Source organism: Acromyrmex echinatior, chromosome 8, assembly GCF_024713525.1.
Source record: "Acromyrmex echinatior isolate Ae372 chromosome 8, ASM2471352v2, whole genome shotgun sequence".
NCBI classification, from domain to species: Eukaryota; Metazoa; Arthropoda; class Insecta; order Hymenoptera; family Formicidae; genus Acromyrmex; species Acromyrmex echinatior.
This window is the reverse complement of record NC_141859.1, coordinates 10,809,356-10,823,243: the sequence shown is the minus strand read 5'-3', so window position 1 is coordinate 10,823,243 and position 13,888 is coordinate 10,809,356. Positions and strand designations below refer to the sequence as shown.

At 35.9% G+C, this 13,888-nt stretch overlaps 2 protein-coding genes across 8 annotated transcripts in view; one reads left to right on the top strand and one right to left on the bottom strand.

Annotated features, from left to right (window-relative positions):
* Positions 1-9,839, top strand: part of kug (FAT atypical cadherin kugelei) — a 407,027-nt gene extending 397,188 nt beyond the window's left edge. For 4 of the 6 annotated variants that reach the window (XM_087408610.1, XM_087408609.1, XM_087408607.1 and 1 more), the window contains 6 exons: positions 486-623; positions 704-3,409; positions 4,339-4,672; positions 4,940-5,080; positions 5,456-5,602; positions 6,143-9,839. In XM_087408610.1, coding sequence (XP_087264736.1) covers positions 486-623; positions 704-3,409; positions 4,339-4,672; positions 4,940-5,080; positions 5,456-5,602; positions 6,143-6,696 — 4,020 coding nt within the window. In that variant the 3' untranslated portion in view covers positions 6,697-9,839. The remainder of the gene's footprint in view (positions 1-485; positions 624-703; positions 3,410-4,338; positions 4,673-4,939; positions 5,081-5,455; positions 5,603-6,142) is intronic. The other 2 variants (XM_087408606.1, XM_087408611.1) reach the window with 2 other exon arrangements.
* A 106-nt stretch (positions 9,840-9,945) lies between these two features.
* Positions 9,946-13,633, bottom strand: Trap1 (TNF receptor associated protein 1). Of its 2 annotated transcripts, none has more exons than XM_011065076.2 (13): positions 13,404-13,633; positions 13,132-13,224; positions 12,820-12,902; positions 12,530-12,757; positions 12,086-12,249; positions 11,875-11,984; positions 11,717-11,790; positions 11,280-11,626; positions 11,057-11,204; positions 10,831-10,958; positions 10,577-10,764; positions 10,188-10,486; positions 9,946-10,109 (listed from the first exon to the last, which is right to left on the bottom strand). In XM_011065076.2, exons 1-13 carry the CDS (start codon positions 13,525-13,527, stop codon positions 10,008-10,010), a joined length of 2,088 nt encoding a protein of 695 aa, XP_011063378.1. In that variant the 5' UTR covers positions 13,528-13,633; the 3' UTR covers positions 9,946-10,007. The 2 variants fall into 2 exon arrangements, with proteins under 2 accessions (XP_011063378.1, XP_011063379.1); XM_011065077.2 differs by having other exon boundaries at positions 13,413-13,633.
* Positions 13,634-13,888: the final 255 nt, after the last annotated feature.

Genomic DNA, 13,888 nt, shown 5'->3' with positions numbered 1-13,888 from the left:
TATTCTTTTTAGCTGAACTTCTTGCACGGTTCATCTTTTCTCTTTTTCTCTACAACGTGAAGAGAAAAGGAAGAAAGATGAACCATGCAAGAACTTTAGCTAAAAAGAACAGATCTAATACTGTGGTCTATTATTTAGTTATCCTTGGATTAGGATATATTTTTTCTTAATTTAGAATCTTTATTTTTCTTAATATAGTGGAATAATATTTTTCACAAAAAATTCTTATATATAGAACAAGAATTCAAGAATTGAATTCAATTTCTTTTCATTTCGTTTGTAATTATATTACAAAGATTTTAACTAAAGAATGCTATAAGAATATTTATATTATGTAACACATACATATAAAACGTATGTAACACATACATACAAAATGACAATTACACAAAATCATAAATAATTGTTAATAGAAAATCCATTTTATGTAATGCGAAACTATTTGTCTCGTTATTAATAAATATTTTATTTTATTGATGTTTCAGATTTACGCGAACGATTTAGATAGCGAGGAGAATGGCAATGTGTCGTATTATATAGAACGTGGCGATAGACAGAAGCAATTCTCCATTGACAGAAAAACTGGACAGATAGCTGTCACCGCGCCATTGGACCGAGAAGAAGTTAGTATCAAATATAATACACATAACAGATACAAATATAAACGAAATACTCCAATAAACGTTTCATTTTTTTCTTTTAGATTGCAAGCTACGTGTTAGAAGTTCATGCACGTGATAATGGTATACCGATGCTCTCGAGCTTCGTGATGGTGAACATCGAAGTTCTGGATGCGAACGATAATCCGCCGTTATTTTCTTTGCCAAATTACACAGCTGTTGTACAGGAAGACAAACCGCTCGGTCATACGGTTTTACAATTTGTAGTCACAGACGCGGACATTGAACCGAATGCTGATCCGTACACCTTTGATTTTCGTTCCGGGAACGAGGGCGATGCGTTTCGACTAGAGCAGGACGGTACTCTGCGAACAGCGACGAAGTTTAACAATAGAGTAAAAGATAAATATGTGCTACATGTTCGGGTGTTCGATAACGGCAGTCCTCCATTGTACTCGGACGCGTGGGTTGTAATTAAGGTGATCGAGGAATCGCAATATCCACCAGTAATCACGCCTCTCGAAGTGATTATCAATTCTTACATGGACGATTATCCGGGTGGTATTATTGGGAAAGTCCACGCAACCGATCAAGATCAGTACGATACACTTCTCTTCAGTTCGATACCATCCTCGCCAATTCCAAGCACCGATCTCTTCCAGATAGATAAGATTGATGGTACATTAGTGGCCCTGCCCAGACTTGACGTAGGCGAGTACAGGATAAACATTAGCGTGACGGATGGCAAGTTCCATTCGTACTCTGTCGTAAAAATTAACATCGATCTAGTGACCGACAAAATGCTCGAGAGTTCGGTAATCGTGAGATTTCGAGAAGTCAGCCCAGAGGATTTCATGCTGAGTCATCGCAAGGGTTTCGTCAGAACTGTTCGCAACGCGATGAATTGCCGTCTTAAGGATATCGTCATTATCAGCGTGCAGCCGTCAACTGATGAGGCGAACTTAATCAAGTCGCGGGCGATTCGCCAGGCGGTACACAACGATCTCGACCTTCTATTTGCTGTAAAGAAAGCGGCGACTTCCGCGGGTTCACCAGGTTTCTATGCATCAGAAAGCATACGCGAGGCATTGAATCAACACGTGGAAGAACTGGAGGAGTCGACGAAGTTAGTCGTCGAAGAGATCGTTCGGTTCAAGTGCAACAAAGGTTACTGCTTTTATGGTGACTGCCAAGACAAGATCACTCTCGATCCTACGCAAATAACGCCCGTGTCCACTGATGTGATGAGCTTCGTGTCACCGCGACACAAACATAAAATGGAATGTAATTGCAAGGAAGGATATGCCGGCAATCATTGTGAAGTGGTAGTCAACGAATGTGCCAGGGATCCTTGTCCTCTGTTCAAAGTTTGCGTGCCAGACTCCTCCATTCAAGGATACTCGTGTCAGTGTCCTGAAGGATATGCAGGTCAGACCTGCGACATAGATATTTCCAAGTGCCACGATGAATCGTGTTACATTCCGCGAAATCCCATATCTTTTAGTGGCAAGAGTTATGCGCGCTACAAGATCGACAAAGCACTAATACGGCAAACGATCGAAGATCGTCTTAGCTTATCCTTGAGGATCAGAACGATGCAGCCTACTGGCAATCTCATGTACGCGGCTGGCAAAGTGGACTATAATATTCTGGAGATCGTTAATGGCGTGATGCAATACAAATTCGATCTAGGCAGCGGCGAGGGATTAGTTAGAGTGAGCAGTGTGTATGTGAGTGATGGACAATGGCACGAGATTCAACTGGAGCGAGAAAGCAACAGCGCCCGACTGACTGTAGATGGAAAACACATTGCTCATGGTTCAGCTCCTGGTATCAATGATATTCTGAATCTGCAGTCGGACGATTTATATTTAGGCGCTGAAGTGAGGCAACATCCATCGATTATCGGCTTCGAAGACGTGCAACGTGGTTTCGTTGGCTGTATGGACGACGTTAGGATCGCTCGGGTATCTGTGCCATTGCACATGAGCGGTGCTAGCAGCGTGGCAATCCTCAAGCGATTCGCTAATGTTGAGTTTAGCTGCGACACGGCAACCATCCTGGTACCGCCGGGTGTCTGCGGTTCACAGCCGTGCCAGAATGGCGGTACTTGCAAGGACATGGGCAGCGACAACTATGAGTGTCAATGTCACAGTCGGTTCGCCGGTTTAGCTTGCGAGATCGATACGGATCCATGCGCCTCATCGCCCTGTCTCTATGGCGGCCGTTGCAAGATCGTGCCGGAAAGCAGTGATTACGTCTGCGAATGCGTCGGGCCGAGTTTGAGTGGCAAACGTTGCGAATTTGGTAGATACTGCAGCCCGAATCCGTGCAGTCACGGCGGCGTGTGCGAGGAGGGAAACAACGGTCCGATCTGCAAATGTCAGGGCTTCACAGGCGATCGCTGTGAGACTGACGTAAATGAATGCGACGCAAGTCCATGCACGAATGGCGGCACCTGCGTGAACGAGATCGGCACGTACAGATGCATCTGCCCACCGAATATGACTGGCTTGAACTGCGGTAATCCGGCCTTCTCTACACCCATCATATCCAGCCACTTAAACATTCCATGGGAATATCTTATGTGGATTGGTATCGCGGTGCTGCTCAACATCCTGCTCATCGTCATATTTGTCGCTTTCTGGCGGATGCGGACGAAGAGAACCAGAACGCGTGCCAACAACATTAACAATGAGACACGGAAACAGATGGTCTTGAATTCTGCAAGACCAAATGAGCACGAGTTCAAACGCAGCTCAAAACTGAGCAATCTGGAAGTCATACAGGTACTATTATTGTTACATTTAGATTAACTATTCTCATTATCAGACGTATTATAAAAGCATGAGCTCTCCAACTTGCATAGCATATCTAAAAAATTCCTAGACAAAAATTCTAAAAAAAAAATCAACGAATTTAGATATCAGTTTTTATTTATAGCAGATTTTTTCGTAATTTCCTTCCCTCTTGACACATGCAATAGAACGACTATGTAATGACTGGAAACTATTATAATGCTTCTTTTCCGGAATCGCCTTTAATAGTTGATACATTCCATTATTTTAGGTTGATACATCGTCAAAACACTTTCTTTTTAAGCGCAATTTTAGGAAATAAAAGAAAAGTCTACTAGGGAGTCAGGTAAATGCGAAGAGTAGTGGATCACTAAGTCTTCGTTTGGTCAAAAGTTATGAGACAATTGCGCCTAAAAGAAGAATTTTTTGACAATGTATCTGTGATATGTAACGATGACCAAGATATGTAACGGAACGTATCAGATAAAAGCGGTTTCGGAAGAGAAATATTATAACAGTTTCAATCATTGTATCGCCGTCAATTGCATGTATTAAGAGGAGAGAGAACTATATAGAAGCATAATAAAATCTAATATTTAATTAGCATGAATAAAAGCTAATATTTAAATTCGTTGATTTTTTAGAATGTTTGTCTGGAAATTTTTCAGACGTACTACGTACATTTATTTGAAGGCATTATTTTAATATCACAATGAGAAACTTCAAGAGATTTAATTTAATAACTCACGATTATGATATAATGCCTTCAGTTCTTTGTGATATATAATCGCTATTTAGTAATCGACATTAATGCTGTTTTATTTTTTATTTGCAATCGTTTGGTTTGCCCGCGTGATACATTTCCCCTCATCACGACATCGATCCCATTTAAGGTCTACGTGTAATTCTTCTTTTTACAGAGAGAACCTCCCCAATGTCCTCCCAGACCCGCCTCCTACACTCCAAGCTCGAACAACGAGCCTGCTACGTATGGTAACTCGGCAGCAGTGGCTCTAAATAATTTGGACACCCTGCGCAGCTACGGTAGCGCGGGCGATGAACTAGAGAACTTTCCGCCTGATTATCTACGGAACTTGAATCGCAGCACTCCCATACCACCCCCGTCCCTGACCCTTGCTAACCCGGTCAGCGGAAATGCAACTGGCAGCGACACGGACAGTCTACACAAGCCCACCTGGCAGGAGCAGATGCAGCTAGCCTCCTTCATAACCGACACTACTAAAATCAAGAATGGTGAGTGGTCCACGACCGCGTCAATGAAAGAGGAATCACCCTCTTGACTCCGTCCGGTAGCTTCTTACTTTTGATTTCGCTTGTGGCATGCAATCGTAAGGGGTGGAGCACTAGGCTCTTCCTCATTCTTATTTCTCCTCAACGAAACCTTCCCTTAATTTTTCTCGCTCTTTTTCTATCTTTTCTCTCTCATTACGACCTTTCTATCATTGGCGTAGCCGATTATTCTATTAACACCAGCGTGTTTCGTGTTGTGTGCACTAACAGACCTGAAACGAGCGAGCCCAGTGGTACCAGAGCTGACCACTGGAGGACTTCTACTAAATTCTTCTCGACGGACGCCTCATGCGGTTGGGTCTTCCGTCACCTCTGTCACGTCCATCGAGGATGATCCTCGCATCGTCGGCGGTAAGTCGAGACAGCCGCTCGTATGGCTCGAGATAGAGAGTATCCTTCGAATCGTATATCGTCTCTTAAAAATTAAAGATGTCTTAATGTAAATATTAGATCTTGCAGACGTAACAGTAAAGTGTAGAAAATTTAAAAATATATCATCTCGACGGCTATTAATAAAACTCTACAAATTCACCAGAAGCTGCTGTAGCCAAAGTGCGATCTTAGGATACTCGATATACTTTGGGTCTTCGCTTTTTTGCTTGTACTATCTCAATCGAGTGCTATTATTTGCCCTCGCACTATCTCTATCTTTTACTTCACCGCACAACATTATGCCGCATCGCATGTAGCGTGTCGGAGTACAGTCGTTGTCTGCAATGCTTTTAGGGTATCACTGGGACTGTTCAGACTGGGTTAGGCCGAGTCAGAATCCCTTGCCCAACATCACGGAGGTACCCGGCAGCGAGGTCCCAGACTCGTCCAGTTTCCATAGCAATGAGAGTAATGAATCTAATACTCATCAACTACCATTGAGTAAGTACATGATGGTGCCGAAGTACGCGGATAAACCGAAGCGGATAGACCGTGTGAGAGCGTGCTTCTACGACTATGACGCGGATATCTGTGAATGCCCATTGATTTATCTCTTCCTGCATTAGCATGATTAGTGTAATATTGATGTTTGATAGCTTTAATTTTAGTAACGTCATAAGTATTGAATTTGATAGCAAACTAGTTAGATTGTCACAAAAATTTGGTAATTTTATTGACACGCATTTTATAATAAAAATTATAGAACCTAAAGTGATGTATTTAATACCGTTAACATTGTAATATAATAATATAATAATGAGAATTTATATAATAATAGGAACTAACGAATTAGTACCATAATTAATCGTGTTAATATTTATGCATGACGAGAAATGTGATATAATATCATAATATGTATACATATTAATTTGTTATTTCGCTAACAACATTAATTACGGCAATTTGTAAAACTTTCGTAAACAATATATAATATGGAAATATATAGAAATATATGTAATATTTATTATAATTCTGTTATAGTGCATGGTCCAATAGATCCAACGAGGGATATTGAGACGCTAAACGAAGATCAAGAATCGGAATATGTCGGCGACTCCGAATGCGGGACCGAGTTTTCGGAACAATATCATTGCGCGGAGACGCAGCGTCTGAATCCTCTCGATAGCGGCGGTGAGGGAGAGTACAAATACAAGAGCTCTGAGAGCTATCTGCGTCACCCGAACTCATATCTGCCGCATTACAATATTCATACCGACACTGAGAACGAGACGAATCCGCTAAACGGCCGTCTCAGCACCCTCGAGTCCGACGAGGAAGAAGAAGATGACGTAGTGCCTTATGGTTTTCCGAGCACCCGCCGTAACCGATGCCACAAGGTGATCGAAGAGGACGAGATTGGATCCGTCATCACCACGCTGGAGGAAAGGAACTCGCTATTGGGCGGCGCAACCAGCAACAGCGATCTCTCCACGAATCTGTGCGAGATCGACGATTCCGAGTACGAGATCACGGATCAGAAGAGCAACGGACGCCTGTGGCTGTCGGGGAACGGCATCACGCAGACCTCAGTGTGACGAACGGTGGTGCCGAAGTACGCGGATAGACCGAAGCGTGCGAAAGCGTGTTTCTCCGTGCTTCTACGATTGAGACGCGCGGATATCTGTGAATATGCAATTTTGTACATAGAGTGTTATATCGTCATAGAGAAGTAAGACAGTCTGTACAGGCAGCTATGAAGTAAGGAATCCGTTTATGCGAACCACCGGCGTGTTCTGGACGCACGTCGCGCATATGATGTATACCGTTATGAAAATACATCGCACCTTAAATCTCCTCCTTTTTAGAGTTCAAGATTCAGTGTACTTAATCTTGCAAAGTCGTCGCGAATAGTTATATGTCTTACAGCTGCAAGCAGTGCGTACGTTGCGTATGTCATATCAGAATCGATGAAAAAATTTAGACAGCTTTTATTTTATTTATTTTATTAATATTGTATACGTATGTTTTGTTATAATATATAGACTATTCCGTGATAAAACTGATAAACTTCTAGAATGTATTCTAGAATTTATTCTAAGCAAAGAGTTTATATGCGCGCGCGCGCGCACGCATACACACACACATACACACACTTTATAGGTCAATTTGACTTATAATAAATGTGATCAAGCATAGACAATTTATTAACGTTGTAACGAATAAAAAATACTAAACATTAATATTATTTTTATGTGAATATTCTTTTGATCACATTAATTCTTTAAAATATCTACTTTCTTAGAATACATTCTTAGAAATTTGTCGGTTTCCTTGCGAAACATCCTATATACAAACAAAATCGAAAATATAGATCAATGTAATTTTATGACTTGATGGTAGAAAAAGATATTTGAACATATAATTTTCATATGTTTACTACTTCCAAGCCATGTTTTTTTTTTCCATTTGAAAGATGTAAATACTCTATAAATACAAATTATTTGCTTAATCAAGAAGAAAAATACATGATTATTTATATTAGAGAACGCTATACACTGCACGCACTCTTAATATTGTTTTATTTTTTTTTCACGATAATTGAAAATATTTCTTTCGACTCTACCAAGGAGATGAGATTTATTAGAGAAAAATAGATTGTGTCAACTATGACTACATTTACACGCGTAAGAAATTATCTTGAATAAGAAAAAGAGAATTCATTACTCGAGAAAAGTAAAGTTAATCACGACAGTGTCGTCAGACCAATGACTATTGTTTAATGACCTATCGTTTAAATTTAACATATTAATCCAACAACTATAATTCCAGTGCAAAAGATACATAGGTACATTTATGTATTTTTACTATTTGCTAACTGACTTTATTTTGGTTACATATAAATGAACCGACGGATTACTTAATAATGCATATATTAAGTAAGAAGTAGCAGATTAGCGTGTAAGTAAATGGACTCTAGTGAAAAAGAAGAACAGCCTCCTCCGTGTTACGGAGCAAATATGTGTACGATACACATGTTTATGCACAGGTTAATAGTTAAAAAAAATATGAAATATTTTTACTGTGATGATAATAATGTTTATACGATGATCAAATATTATAACTTGTATCATAATAATTGCAATGTTAATTACCCAACGTTTTATAACAAATTTAAGAAGAAACAAAGAAGAGCGATGGAAGGGGCGATGCCTCCTCCGTGTATACATAAGCTAAGTCAACGTTCCATTTATTTAATTTTTTTCTCTTTTTTATCTCTTTATTTAGTCACCATCAATATGACCGATAAATTTGCATACATGGTGCTACTATTTACATTTACATCACGCTTTATCATCTATCTACTCTTTAATAAGACTGCTCAGCGGTGCGAGGTAATTCACCTCATTGCGCCCTTTACCAATCTGCCATTCGCATCTCATGTATTCTTCATTATAAGAACTCCATATAACATTATATAATGGAATACTTTTTAAAACTGCGAATTAATTCTTAATGCCATACAAGCAATGCATTTCCTTCGATTAATTTGATAAAGGAAATAGAAGAATCAAGGAACACTTTATTAATGTCTAAGATTTTTTTTTACTCATGTCACTTTCATTTAGAATACTTTTTTGTTAATGAATATTGTATAGCGGCAGCTTATATTTGGGTGAGGTATACATGTTCATTTATATACGTAGAATTTTGTTGAAAAATTCGATTTTATGTTCCTGTTCTGTAAAGAATGCTAGCTATCCTGCGTGTTTTAGTAGGATATATTAGCGAATCATATTACTAATAATGCTAAACAGGGTGATTTTTATGTTGACCAAGAGCAAACGCATCGTCTCTCGTCCTCATATAAGTTAAAGTCAACTGTGCTTCTACTTTCTGAAATTTTAGAGGATTACATATTAAGATTCGTATGATAACATTTTTTAATGATTTTACATTAGAATCGTACAGAAAGTAAAGAGAACAAAATTGATTCCGCCAGTTGCAACAAATTCGATAAAAATTATAAGCGATATAAAATTTCAGTCAGTAATATATCAGTAATGATAATCACAATATGAAGCACGGATAAATATTATATACACATTTAGATTAGTTTTATTTAAAAAAAAGAAACGATGAAGCACATTGGTCAAAGACTGTAAAGTAGAAAATATGGATGTGACAGCGAACTTTTTATAAATAGTATATGAATCATTTAGTGATTTTACAAAAATCGCAAAAATCATCTTTTAAAATTTTCCAAGTGATAAATTAATAACATTAAAATTATAAATTTCTTTTTATAGTTAGTATGAAATTGATTGAAAGCGTACATAAATGATTTGTATATATAATTTTTTTAGTAAATTATTTATTGCTTCAGGCCTATTACTGACGAGTTATGTTCTCGAAAAATTACGAAAGTACGGAATAAATAATTTTATCAAATTTTTATGTATTTTAAAATAATTTTATAAAATTATTTATTGCTTGCCATTTGAACAGTTTACAACAGAGTGTACAACTTTTAGAACCATGAATTATGAAAAAAAACATGGAAAACATGGGTACAATTTTTAAATTCGCCATAACATCTAGCCCTGCTAATAGAATACATATCGATATCACGAAATCTCTTAAGAAAACGAGGAACTTGACTTGTTATTATTGTAAGGCTATAATTAATTTGTACAAGAACAACCTATTGTAATAAAGAAACCAATCTTGCCTACAATAAGTTATATTTTATTCGTAGTTTTAATAATATATTTTTATTAAAATAATAAAACGAATTGATTTTATGATATTTTGGGACATTCAATGTTCTATGAAAGCAGAAAAAATAAAGGAGAATATCTTTTTATTTCTAAATCATAGAACAATATTGATACAATCCTTTTTTTTCTTAATATTTTTGCAATGCTAAAGTAAGTAATTCGTTCATTGGTGTCAATAATATACGTGGATCTTCAATTAATCCAGCTCCGACCATAGCACCGGTAAACAGCTACAATTGTACATATTATGGTAAGTTATTTAAAAGATAAACATCAAAGCATTTGAAGAGCTTTTTATTACAACATACCTGTTGTATTAGACGATCAGCTAATTCAGTATCTGTAGTTGTTAGTTTGCATAACTTTTTGATAAGAGGATGATTTGGGTTTATCTCAAAGCGCGGTTGAAGCATAGAATATCGCATTTCTTCATTCATTTGATGGCTCTGCATGCGGATAAAGTGTCTTGCGCTTGCCATATCCTGAACTGTTACTACGCAAGGATGCGACTCCAAACGATTCGTCATTTTAATGTCGTATGCTTTTTTGTCAAGAATTTTCTTCATATAATTCACAAGATTATCCAGTTCATCCTTATTTATAATACCTGCAAAGAATATAATACAAAAATTATTTTTTTATTTGATATCTTAATTTGTAAATATATATAAATACGTATGTGATATTTATTGTATACCTAAATTTTCTGGCTTATTTGCTTCCGTATCATCTCGCATTTCTTTTTCTACAGATGTCAAAAAGTTAGTTTTATACTGTCTCAAATGCATTAATACTAATTCATCATATGGCTCATAACAGAATAAAACTTCAATATTGCGTTTTTTCAAAGATTCATAATACGGTGACTGTTCGGCTAGAGTCCGGCTATAATATATGATTTTTGTAGATCATTGATTAACACGAGATATTTAAAGTATATTTCACTTATACCTTGGCGCTGACAAATAATATATATCCTTTTGATCTTTCGCTAAACGGCTACAATATTGTGGCAAGCTGATTAGTTCTCCCGGGGCAGTAGCAGACGATTCAAAACGTAGGAGTTTGCCTATATCTTCCTATAATGAAACACAAATTAATAAATTAAAATATTTTTATGAACATATTTTCTTGACACTTATACGAACTAAATACGATACTAAATACAATAAATTACCTTTTCAGACTGATCGTTACTAGTTACAATGCCCTCTTTTAAAAATAAACCATAAGTTTTGTAAAATTCATTATAGTCTTCTGGCTGTTTCGTAGATCGCTCATTTAGAAATTTTAATATACGTGCGGTCAACACATTTCGCAATTTTCTATCAAAATTACATTCTTTATAATTATATAGCATGTAATAATAAATGATACAAATATCAGAAATTTATTCTCACCCAATCAATGTGCTATTTTGTAGTAGTTCACGGCTCAAATTTAATGGTATATCTTCCGAATCTACTACGCCTTTAACGAAACGTAACCATTTTGGTAAAATATTCTCTGCTTTGCTTTTAATCAGAATCTTTCGATTATAGAGCGACACTCCACTGGTAGTGTCCCTCGCCAAATCGAACATTCCGGGCTTTTCTTCTGGGAAATATAATAGAGCTTTAATACTCAACGGCACATCCGTCGAATAGTGTAGTACAAATCTTGGTGAATCAATGCAATTTCCTATGAATCGATAAAATTCCGCATGTTGCAACGATGTTACATCTTTTGGATCAAACATCCATAATGGCTGCAAAAGAAAATATTTTTCTTTAATTATGGTAGATTAAACATAAAAATAGGACAAATGAGAGAAAGTTATATATATAATTGATGATACCTGAATCGTATTAGTTCTTTTTCCATTCACAAAAATAGGACTGCCGACAAAATTACTGTACTTGTTGATAATGCCTGAATATATCAAGAGAAGATAGATTTTATTAAATGTATGTAAAACAACATAAGTAAGTACATCCTTATCGCTAATGTACTTACGATTGATAGTATTCTCGTCACTGAATTCTCGGCTATCCGGTTTTAAGTGTATAACAATCTTTGTGCCTGGCTGTACACCATCTGCATTTGAAATCTCAAATGTACCCGATCTGTATATGAAAACATTGCTTATAATTTTACTTATATTTAATAGTAATAGATAGATAATATTTATATAGAGAAAAATAAATATTTTTTTCTCACACATTACCCATCTGAGATCCAACAAAGACCTTCTGCATCTCTTGCAAAAGATTTTGTAAATACTTCTACTTTATCAGCAACCATAAAGGCACTATAAAATCCAACTCCAAACTGCCCAATAATTTTGGATGTATCACTAGAGTTTTGTTCTTTCAGTTTTTCTAGAAATGCCTGAAATATGTATATATCTATGTACAGAAATGTGTATATATATATATATATATATATATATATATACATACATATATATATATATATATATATACATATATATATATATATATATATATATATATATATATACATATATCTCACAAATGCTTTATTTTAAATTATACTTCAGGATATCTGCAGAAACTGTAATTTTTATTTTAAATAAAATTTAAAATCATATATATAATACATATTTTATAAATCAAAAAAATAAAACTATAAATTCAACGATACTTACCTTAGAGCCAGATCGAGCTATAGTTCCCAAATTGGCTATCAATTCTTCTCTAGTCATTCCCACACCAGTATCTTGGATTGTTAAAATACGATTTTGTTTATCAGTACCAATATGTATCTCTAAGCTTCTATCACCAGCTACTTGTGTAACCTCGTTATTGCTCAGACATAGATATCTTAATTTCTCTAGTGCATCGCTAGCGTTTGAAACAAGCTCACGTACAAATACCTGGTGGATTAAGTGATATAATCTCATTGTAAATAGTTTTTTAAAAATTCATATTGTATTACCTCCTTATCTGAATATAAAGACTTTGCGACAATTTGTAACAACATTTGTGTCTCAGACTGAAATTCATGTTTGGCACTCTCACCTGCACATAATAAAATATATTGTATCTGTTATATTTTTCTAACAATTTCAGATATAATGATCAAAATTATGATCTTAATTACAACTGAAGGACTTACTGTAATAGGGCTAACCCACAATGTAGGCAAATAATAGTATTTTTTCATTATTTTTTAGAGCTTATTTACTATGTTTTTACAAATTGTTAGTTAGTTTATTATTGCAGCAAGTCCTTCAATTGAATATATTACCTATAGCTTTCTCTGTGTCTTTTATAATATTATGGTACTCTGTAGTTTGAACCTCTGGTTGAGATGACAAATGTCGTGCATAATTGTAACTAACTGTAAAATTAAAAATTATTTATATATTACTTGATCAATAAGATACAACTGAGAAAATGCATTAAATAAAAAAAAAATAGATTTATAGGAAAATAAAATAAACCTGTAAAACAGAATATATTCAATAATGTACGACATGTAAAAGTAAAATATTTGTTAGACACGATAAAAATAAAAACCTGATAAACCTGGTAATCGTTGGCATTGTGAATAAACTGATTTCTCCTGCAAATTTCTATTTAATAATCTTGAAAGAGATCTTCCTAATCTAAAAGCGTGCTTAATTCTGAAGGCGGCTGCCATTTTCAAGTATATACACTGTACGTCACTGTAAAGTCGTAGCTGTAAAGTCTGTACTATATACACTACATCTGATCTACACGGTGGAAAAAAACCTAGGTTATAAGCTATTGCGCATACATTTCTAATAGCCAATGAAAAAATAATGATATACGTCGCCATGTTGTCGCGGTTATTTTATACATGTCATTTTTAACTTTTTTCCGCAAGATTCTTCCCATTTTTATATTCGTCTAGTAAATAATCTTTCTCATTAATAGCCAATGCGAATACGAGAAACTAGCATTCTGTTCTTCTGCAACATTGGCCGCTTGCGTCCACCACGACAGTCCACACTTCAGTTTTTGTAGTTAAAAATAATTTA

What these genes read in the sequence shown, in the direction of transcription:
- Trap1 (XM_011065076.2), bottom strand. Translation starts at nt 13,527, where the DNA reads ATGGCAGCCGCCTTCAGAATTAAGCACGCTTTTAGATTAGGAAGATCT. An exon ending in CTTTATATTCAGATAAGGAG is followed by an intron (nt 12,758 to 12,819) that starts GTAATACAATAT and finishes TTAATCCACCAG; the next exon opens with GTATTTGTACGTGAGCTTGT. An exon ending in CAAAATAGCACATTGATTGG is followed by an intron (nt 11,205 to 11,279) that starts GTGAGAATAAAT and finishes TAATTTTGATAG; the next exon opens with AAAATTGCGAAATGTGTTGA.